Source organism: Vipera berus (assembly GCF_964194415.1).
Source record: "Vipera berus genome assembly, chromosome: 9".
Classification (NCBI taxonomy): Eukaryota; Metazoa; Chordata; class Lepidosauria; order Squamata; family Viperidae; genus Vipera; species Vipera berus.
Window position 1 is genome coordinate 5667989 of NC_138212.1, and position 10317 is coordinate 5678305.

General features: G+C 44.3%; 2 protein-coding genes across 2 annotated transcripts in view; one reads left to right on the top strand and one right to left on the bottom strand.

The window, feature by feature from the left end:
* LOC308671902 (phospholipase A2 inhibitor and Ly6/PLAUR domain-containing protein-like) overlaps positions 1-3652 on the top strand; it is a gene marked incomplete at both ends in the record, with an annotated part of 6528 nt that extends 2876 nt beyond the window's left edge. The window contains 3 exons of the mRNA XM_081334396.1: positions 1-19; positions 2145-2297; positions 3444-3652. The exon at positions 1-19 is cut by the window's left edge and continues 128 nt beyond it. Of these exons, the coding sequence (XP_081190522.1) occupies positions 1-19; positions 2145-2297; positions 3444-3652 (381 nt within the window). The remainder of the gene's footprint in view (positions 20-2144; positions 2298-3443) is intronic.
* The window catches only part of LOC308672494 (interferon-inducible GTPase 5-like), a 192051-nt gene that overhangs the window by 25071 nt on the left and 156663 nt on the right, over positions 1-10317 (bottom strand). The gene's annotated exons all lie outside the window — the stretch shown is intronic.

The window sequence follows — 10317 nt, forward strand, 5'->3', positions numbered from 1 at the left end:
TGCACCAATCAATTCAGCTGTATACTTGGGGGGGGGGGGCTCTTTCATTTTTCTCTGACTCTTTCCTAGTATTTCCCTTTCCCATTTTCTCCGGCTAAAGATAAATCTCCTGCATGTATCCTGGGATTCATTCCAGTGAGATGTAGGGTAACATGATGGTTGCAGGCAAGCCCGCCATCTAGGATAGGAGCATTAGAAATTCTTCAGAGTCCCAGGCTGAGCATCCTCCTGCATTTAATACAGATTCTCATTCAGTAAAAGTCAAAGTTCGGCATTCAGTATCCATTCAGTAAAAGGGACTTGACTTTATTCAGTGGAGTGCGTTAAAAGCCTTGGGTAGGTGTGGGATTATTTTAATCCATGGTAGTGTAGTAGTGAGCCGTGGTGGCGAAGTGGTGAGAATGCAGTATTGCAGGTAAACTCTGCCCAGAGTCTGGAGTTCAATCCTGATGAATCTCAAGGTTGACTCAGCCTTCCATGCTTCTGAGGTTGGTAAAATGAGGACCCAGATTGTTGGGGGGCAAGAGGCTGACTCTGTAAATCGCTCAGAGATATTGTCAATGCTGTAACATTGTCCCCATCCATCTGGTTCTTCATTTTACCGACTTTGAAAGGATGGAAGGCTGAGTCAACCTTGAGCAGGTCAGAATCGAACTCCAGGCTGTGGGCACAGTTCGCTTCCAATAGCAATAGTTAGACTTATATACCACTTCACAGTGCTTTACAGCCCTCTCTGAGTGGGAGTCAGCAATTTGCCTCCAACAATCTGGGTCCTCATTTTACTGACCTCGGAAGGATGGAAGGCTGAGTCAACCTTGGGCCAGTCAGGATTGAACTGCTGGCAGTTTGCAGAATTAGCCTGCAATGCTGTATTCTAAGCACTGTGAAAGAAAAAGAAAGGAAGGAAGGAAGGAAGGAAGGAAGGAAGGAAGGAAGGAAGGAAAGAAAGAAAGAAAGAAAGGAAGGAAGGAAGGAAGGAAGGAAGGAAGGAAGGAAGGAAGAAAGGAAGGAAGAAAGAGCGAGCAATAGCTCTTAGACTTATATACTGCTTCACAGTGCTTCACAGCCCAGTCTAAGCAGTTTACAGATTCAACCTATTGACCCCAGAAATCTGGGTCCTCATTTTACTGACCTCAGAAGGATGGAAGGCTGAGCCAACCTTGAGCCGGGGAGACTCAACTTGCTGAACTACTGGCAGTTGGCAGTTGGCAGAATTAGCCTGCAGTACTGCACTTTGACCACTGTGCCACCGTGGCTCTTAATTTACTTCCAGTTTTTAGCAAAAACAGCTCACAGCCAACAATGGGCTCGCTTTATGACTGCAATCTTCATTTTATGACTACCTCAAAAAAAGGTCATAAAAATAGGTCTGGTCATGTGGTGACTTGCTTCATGACCGACATGACAAAAAACCAGAATGGGCAAAGTCATAAATTGAGGACTTGCCCATAAAACGTAAAACACCCGGGTCAATATGGCTTCTGAGCAGTGAGGACAAATCCTCCGGAGCCATGCATGTCTGCAAAACTGTACTTTTTTTTAAAGAAATATGGCAGAGAAATAAATAGGTGGGGAGTCATCACAGGAACTATATTTAATGAAAATATAGTTTTGATGACAGTGTCGTTACAGTAAATCCCTTGATTGTTTTTCCTAATCCTTTTTGTCTTGGCATAATATTATGGAGGGTGGTTACTGATTAAAGGCCACACAGCTGTGCATTCCGGCTTTAATGTCATTATTTTTCCCCCCTTTCAAATATAACAGGGCAGAGTAGTCAGATTGCATTTCAACGAGGGGGGCCAACTGATCAGCTGCTTGTTAGTGTTGATCGGAATTGAGAAAGTGGAGCCCTGGGTGTTCTCTGAGCTTGGTGGTTTTCTTGCAGATGCTTCACTGCCAAACTGGGTAGCACTGATGATGTTACCTAGTTTGGCAATGAAATGTCTGCAAGAAAGCCATCAAGCTCAGAGAGCACCAAGGACCCCACAGGTCAACCCTGAGTTACAAACGTTCCCTTCTATCAGAACACAGAAAGTTGCTAAGGAAGGACAGTACTGGTTTCTGATTTTCCCACCCTTGCTCTGAGGTCACCCCAACCTCTTTTATTATTCTTTTAACTTAAACCTCCTCCTTTTCTGCAGTGCCCGCCAGAAAAATTGTAACTACCAACAACAAAAGGTGCCCGGCTTGCTCTAGCGAGCCAAAGGAACAGAGTGGATGTCAGGAGAAGATGATTAACTGTACTGGAGAGGATGAGACATATTGCGCAGAAGTGTTCCTTCAGAAGGAAGAAGGTAAAACCTATAGATTCACGCCCATATTGAGTATTTGAAGCTGCCAATGAGGAAATACAATTCTTGGATGGAAATTGCCTTGTCCTGAAAGACCAGATCAAGGTCGGTAAAATGAGGAGCCAGATTGCTAGGGGCAAATATGCCGACTGTGTAAGGCGCTTGGAGAGGGCTGTAAAGCACTATGAAGCGGTATATAAGCCTAAGTGCTGTTGCTAAGTGTTATTTTGGAGGTCTGGCATGAGGTAGAAGATACGTTTTTACCCTTAACTTCTTTTGAGGCCAATGGAAATTTTCAGTGGCTGCTTCCACTTTAATCATGGAGACGCTGTCCATGGTACTGAACACAAACCAGTATATACGGGTACTACAGAACTATCAATGTTTCTGTTGAGTTTGGAACATGCTTAACCTAATTATCAAATTAATGCATTTTCTGGTTTTGCACAATCCATTCCGTCATAAGCTAACCAAACAGCATGGATTCAAATATGCTAAGTCACCAAAACCCCAACCCAGTCCAAACAAAACCTCCTAAACAATTCAGCCATAACCATACCTGGCCTATAATTTACAAGTAATCCTTCACTTCCAATTGGTCGCTTAGTGACCATGAAAGATTATGACGGACCACAGAGCTACTTATGACTCAATTTCAAAGTTCTGATGGGCACCCTTCTGCGGTCATGTGATCACATCTCAGCAACTGCCCTGCATTTATGGCCCTTTGCAGCATCCTGCAGTCACGTGACTGCAATTTGCTAGTTTCCAGGCTTAACTTTCATTGGGTATAGTGGGTTCATTTAACAGCTGCACCATTCGTTAATGACTGCCACAAAAAGATGGTCAAATCGAGCGTAGTCACATCATGACCCACTTAACAACCAATATGACTTACTACGTCAATTCTGGGCTCAATATGATCATAAGTCAAGGATTACTTGTACCTGCTAATCTTTACCTGAAGTCTATTGTGTCAACCTTTATTTGGTGAATACAGTTTGATTGCCCTCTTTCTGTGAACATGTATGCCGAAAGCAGAAGGAAAATTTCCTCTGGGTCCTAGCTTCTCTCTTTCTCTCTCCCACATTGCTCCAGGTCAGCTAGGTCCCAGGTGTCGTCATCTGTTTCCTCCCATTCTCTTTTCAGGAGGAAAAAATATGACTGTCACCATGAAGGGATGCACCAATAAGGCTTTCTGTGAGAAGATGGAGATTTCAGCCATTGCTAGTGCATTTACTTTACTTCCCAACAGCAACTGTAAGAATGCCACTGGGGCAGTTGAGACCACAGCTGGATCATTTGGACTCTTCCTCTCAGCCCAGGCTGGGCTCTTGTTGGTGACCATCTTTTCTTGATGTGTTCCCAACATTAAAACTCAGATCCTGCTTATGAATTCTTCCCCCTCTCCACTGCTTATGCCTCTGAGGCCTCCTCACTTTTTTGGGAAAATCCAGAGCTTTCCTTGTCTGTGCTTCAAGGATTAGTTCTTAGTTCTTTTCTCTGCTGGTGTGCAGAAAATATAGGGCCGATATATTAAGGAAATGGGAGCAAGAAGAATGAAAAAAAAGAGGTGACCAGCCAGCATCAGTAGGGGTTCTGAAAGTTAAAAACAGAATGGAGGGGTGCTGCTAGTTACTGGACACTGAAGAGAGTTTGCTGTGGCAGCATCATTGCCACACTTCATGAAAACCACTGTATGTCCTTCACTGGCATCCATGGTGTGAGGTAAAAATAGTCAAAATGGCGATCATGGTGGTGATGATCCATATATGAAGGATCAGAACTTTGATCATGCTGCTGTAATCTTCTGCCTGTGGACCCGGTTGTGTGCATATTGGTGGAGTTCAAAGTGGGCAGCTGGTGGACTAAGATCTATGTGACTCAAAGCCCATTTGTATATGGTTTTTTTTTTTCAAATTTCCAATCATTTATGAATCACCCTAATCTGACCAGCTCTAGATTATATGTAAAAACAAGTCTTTAAAAGGGAATGTATCAACCAATTAAAATAATATCACCACACTAAATTTATCAGTGAAGTTAATGTGCCCCTCAAACAACCTAGGCCTTGTAGGCCTAATAAAACAGGGTGGTTTTAATAGCCTTTCTGAATGAGAAAAGATAGGGACAATCATACTTCTGGAAATATGTTCCATGTGGGACATACCGTACAAATCAGAAGACCTGGTTCTTAAATTTTTGAGCAAGATCTTTCCTTCTTCTGATGTTGTCAAATATGGAAGTGAAAGATTGTCCAGAGAATCTTGGGACTCCCTTCATGTAATATGCCAGGCCACCAAGCTATAGACCAAGGGTGTCCAACCTTGGAAACCTTAAGACTTGTGGACTTCAACTCCTAGAATTCCCCAGCCAGATGTGCTAACTGGGGAATTCTGGGAGTTGAAGTCCACAAGTCTTAAAGTTCCCAAGTTTGGACGCCTCTGCTATAGGATATATTGGGTATGTCTATTTCCTGCCATCCATCAGCAAATAACACTGTTCCCTCATGCTGTGTCTTCCGACAGCAGTTGCCAAATTGTTCTCCTCCATTGCAGGTCTTATTCAAATCAGTTTTTGCAAAATGTGGCTCACACCCGGGGGAAAGTCTTCTTTCATTTTATAGCAATGTAATCCTCTTCGTTTCAGCTTTTTGTATAGCCCATGAGATGCATGACTCATCTTTTTTCTGCTTGGTGTCTTCTTGGCTGGAGCTGATGAGTATTACAGTGTGGAGGGTCCAGGTTCAGAAGGATGAACATAGACAGTTTTATGTAAACTTTGAAGGCTGAACATTATAAATAAACATCAGGTTGTATTCACTCCTGAGTTTTATCCCATGGTGATGTCACCTCTGTGGTTCTCCAGATGTTCCAGATCTCCTTTATTACTGGCTGATGCTTATGTGTTTTAGGAACTGAAGTGTAGCACCGTCTACAATATTCTGAGGTATTCCCTCCTTCGCTAGTAGGAAGGATATCGCTTGAGTATCTCCCCCTTACCTATTACAAACCTGCATTCTATATTCTGTATTTTCTGGAAGGTTCTTCCAAGTTCTTTCTAAGCTGATGTTACGGATTGCAGTGTTTTCAGGGACTTGATTAGGAAAAAGAAGTGACTACTTTCATGGGCCACAGCACACTTCAATCATTCCTTGTCTATGTGCTCTTCAGAGGTATTGGGGTTTCACAATCCAGAGTTCCTTGAGCTTTTTCTGGAACCACATTATTGGAAGAATTAGGGGATCATGTTTCCCTAGCAGGACAACTAGTTAGGACAACTCGCCGGGGCCAGCTTGCCACCATCAACTCACTTCTGCCAATTCATTGTTGCCAAGTCACTGCAGGACAAATCCACATGGCCAACTTGCCACAGGGACAACGTGCTGCGGGTGGCCGAAGGGAGAGCCAGGCGGGTGGGCAAGTGAGCAGATGGGCAGAGTCAGAGCATGTTGGGGTGGGGGGTGGGTGGGGGGGAGGAAACAGCAGCTGGACACTTCCCATTTTCACACCCCATATTGCCACCACTGCACCGGGCTTGGATTTTGATGCAGCCGCTGCTGCCACTGCACCAAGCACACAGCCGCTGCTGCTACAGATGCTGCCAGGTTCAGAGCCACCGCTAATTTTGCTGCTGTGCTGGGCATGGAGCTGTTGCATGGCGGCAGTGGTGGCTCCCCCAGCGCAGTGACAATGGCATCGGTGACAGCTCCACACCAAGTGTGGTGATGGCATCACCAACGGCTTTGCGCCCCGCACAGTGGCATCCACACCTGGCACGGTGGTGGCATCAGTAGCAGCAGCTCCATGCCCAGCACAGCAGTGTCATCGGTGGCATCTCCCTGCCCGGTGTGGTGGCAGCTCCTACAAAATGCAATCATATTTGGAAGGGCATTGGAGCTCATAAGTAGCCCTGGGAAGGCCCAGGATAACTTCAAAGGGTTGCTAAGCAAGCAGTCAGAAGTCCAGAACTCCTTGCAATTGCTTAATCAAACATGCAGTTGCCAACATTGAGGAACACTGCTCTAGATTGTCCAGAATATTGTTTTTTTTACCTTCGCAAGCCCAGAGTCTAGAACCCTGTATTCATTTTTTCCCCTAATGGAAACTTGGGAAAGTTCCACCCATCATTTATTCTATTCATTGGCTGTCTAGTGGGTACATCATCTTGGCTATTATCCAGGGCTTAAAAGCCATGAGAAAAGAACGAAGGAGACAACAGCACTTAAAATATTAAAAAGGTAAGAATAAGAACTAAAATATGTCTAGCATTAATCAGATGAAGAGAGGGGGGTGGGGAAGGTGGAAAAAGCACCGGGATCCTCCTGCAACCCTCCACCCTAGGAAACACAGAATAAAAATATAAACCAATCGCTCTATACGAAATGGGTATAGCATGGATGACGGCACTGTTTCTCAACCACAGCAACTGGAAGAGGTCTGGACTTCAGAAGTTCTGTTGAGTGGGGAATTCTGGGAGTTGAAGTCCACCCCTCTTCCAGTTGCTGAGGTTGAAAAACACGAGATGAGTGAGGACAGAGGAAACAGAGAGTGGGCCTGGGAAAGGGGTTGTAATACTTACAGGCCGCATGACAAATTCAAGCCTTGCAGATTTAGAGCTGGCCAGAAGGTCGGCAGTTTGGCGGGTCGAATCCCGAGTGCCGCATAACAGAGTGAGCGCCTGTTACTCGTCCCAGCACCTGCCAACCTAGCAGTTGGAAAGCACGTAAAAATGCAAGTAGAAAAATAGGGACCACTACGGTGGGAAGGTAACAGCGTTCCCTGCGCCTTTGGCGTCTAGTCATGCCGGCCACATGACCACGGAGACGTCCTCGGACAAGCGCTGGCTCTTCGGCTTTGAAACGGAGATGAGCACCGGCCCCTAGAGTTGGAAACGACTAGCACATGTGCATGTGCGGGGGAACCTTTACCTTTACCTGAGACCAGAGGACAGGAAGGCCTGGACAGGAAGGCCTGGAGGAACGTCGTCCATAGGGTCGCGATGAGTCAGACAACATTACCTGAGACCAACAGGAGAGAGAAAGCCAAAAGAGGCATTTCCAAAAAGGGAAAACAATCCAAGCAGCTACCACAACTTGAAAAGATTCTGGAGGATGCAATTTCCAAACCTGGAAGTATTAAGAGCATTGGGGAAAATTGGAAGGCATTTTTTTTCCATCTGAAAAATAAAGGCATGGGTTTACAAAACAGAACAGAATAACAAGAGTTGGAAGAAACTTTGGAGGTCTTCTAGTCCAACCCCCTGATCAAGCAGGGGACCCTATGCCATTTCAGGCAAATGGCTGTCCAGTCTCTTCTTAAAAACCTCCAGTGTTGGAGCATTCACCACTTCTGGAGGCAGGTTGTTCCACTGGTTAATTGTTCTAACTGTCAGGAAGTTTCTCCTTAGTTCTAGGTTGCTTCTCTCCTGGATTAGTTTGCACCCATTGTCCTGCCATCAGGTGTTTTGGAGAATTGGTCGACCCTTCTCTTCTCTGTGGCAGCGCCTCAAATATTGGGTTGATGATCCCAATCCTGTTTCCAAAGCTGGATGCGTTTCTACCACAATTTTTGGTACTTTCCACAAGCAAGTCCAACCCTCCCTATGTTTCCAGTTTTGCACAAAGGAGAGTCCCATTTCATGCTTCCTATAACTTTGAAGCATGGGCTATGTCGTTCTGAGAAGGAGCTTAGAGCTGTTGGGCCAAGGATGACCTATTCTATGGGGGGGGGGGACATTTTGAGAAGATTGGCGAACCAATTGCATTTTCAAGTGAGCAATTGCTTTAAATGATTTGATCTAGGGACGTGTTCAGCAGTAGCATTCTCTGACAGATAGAATAGAGTATGAATCAATGAAACAGCAAAAAAGAAAATTGATGGAAGTCATCAAAAACAACAGAAAAAAGAGGCACTAATATCTTCCTCATTTTGTTGCTCTTTTTAACTAAAATCAAGAATTTCCTCTCCCTTCCCATCCAACGTGCTATTATGAAATTGTGCAGCGTTGGCAGATCTGCTGTTTTGTCTTTTTATCGGTAGAATTAAAGCTCCATCAGCACTTAAAAAGTTTGTTTTTAATATTAATGGGTGACATAATCTTTTCTGCCCTTGCTGCTCCTGTTCTATAATTCTCATTTGTGTCAAGTGGAAACCACCCCGATCCTTTTACACAGGTGATCCTCAGCCTACGACCACATTTTTTTTTTTAATCCCATCTATATCCCGCCCTTCTCCGAAGACTCAGGGCAGCTTACAAGCTTAGCAGTAGCCTTCATTCTATGTATATGCCTGCTTATTAGGGCTTTCACACACACCCCAAGCAGCATTATTACAAAGTCAGCTTAATTGCCCCCAACAATCTGGGTCCTCATTTTACCTACCTCGGAAGGATGGAAGGCTGAGTCAACCTTTTTTTTTAAAAATTCCATTTATATCCCGCCCTTCTCCGAAGACTCAGGGCGGCTTACAACCTTGAGCCTGGTGGGACTTGAACCTGCACTAATTGCAGGCAGCTGGTGTTACTTAAGGAGGCATTAGCCCACTGCTCCACCAAGGCTCTTATGAGCCCAAAATGAGCCCAAAATTTTTGTTGCAAAGTGAGACACTTATTGAATGGGGTTTGCCCCATTTTATGACCTTTCTTGCCACAGCTGTTAAGTGAAGCACTGCAGGATGTAAAGCTATTAACCCGGTTGTTAAGTGAATCTGGTTTCCCCAATGACTTTGCTTGTCAGAAGGTCGCAAAAGGGGATCACGTCACCCCTGGACAATGCGACCGTCATAAATGTGAGTCAGTTGTCAAGCATCCAAATGTAAATCACATGATGCTACAATGGTGGCAAATGTGACTGAAGTGAATGGTAAGTAATTGAAGGAGGCAAACATTTCCAATACTCCGTCCTCCTCCTCCTATTTTCCCCACAACAACAACCTTGTGAGGTGGGTCGAGAGAGAGTGACTAGCCCAAAGTCATCCAGCCGGCTTTCATGTTAAGGCAGGACTAGAACTCAGAGTCTCCTGGTGATTGGCCCAAAGATTTCATGCCTAAAGTGGGAAGTGTCTTGACCTGCCTGGGTCTGGGTCTGGCCCTGCTAGCATTGATTATCAGTAAAAGGGTTTCTGAAGCGAAAATCTCAGATCACAGGATTTGCTCAGCGAGGACCAGTCACTTGGAGTCAGAATTTGCCTGAATAGGCCTCTCTAGAGCATCCAGTCTCTTGACACAGCAACACAGCAATCGTTGTTTCTTTTTGAAAAGATATTTTAAGAAAAGCTTTAGATCAGAGAATTTGAAATTTTAAGGGAACAAACAATGGTTTGGTGTGATGTAGGATCTGTATTGTTTCTGAAGTGTAGAAAGAATCCTGTATTCCACAAAACTCTGCCATAGTCCGTTTGGACTCACCTATAGGACAAATGAAGCAAGCCCTAGTCGACAAAATTGTGTATAGAATCACCTTTTGTTCTTAATGAATATCTTGTGAAGAGTGGCACTGAGTTCTGAATTATCCACAGAAAGAATGCTTGTAGAGCCAATTCCTTTTGGGAAACTGAATTTTTCACAGTCATCATTTCTCATTGCGGTGGAAAAAAACCCTTGCTTTAGTCCCTTTCACTTCCTCATATGCCCCAGGAGGCCTGTCAAAATCCATTGCTAAGAGGAATTGAAGGCAGTTTTAACTGTATTTTGTAAGACAAACATCAGCTTGGTTCATTTGTCTATTTTAAAAATCCCCTTTTTTCCAAAATCCTTTATAGAGATAAGAGATAGATAGATAGATAGATAGATAGATAGATAGATAGATAGATAGATAGATAGATAGATAGATAGATAGATAGAATAGAATAGAATAGAATAGAATAGAATAGAATAGAATAGAATAGAATAGAATAGAATAATCTGGCTAATAGATTAGATTAGAAAGGAAGGGAAGGGAAGGGAAGGGAAGGGAAGGGAAGGGAAGGGAAGGGAAGGGAAGGGAAGGGAAGGGAAGGTAGGAAGGAGTAGTGGGATTCAAATA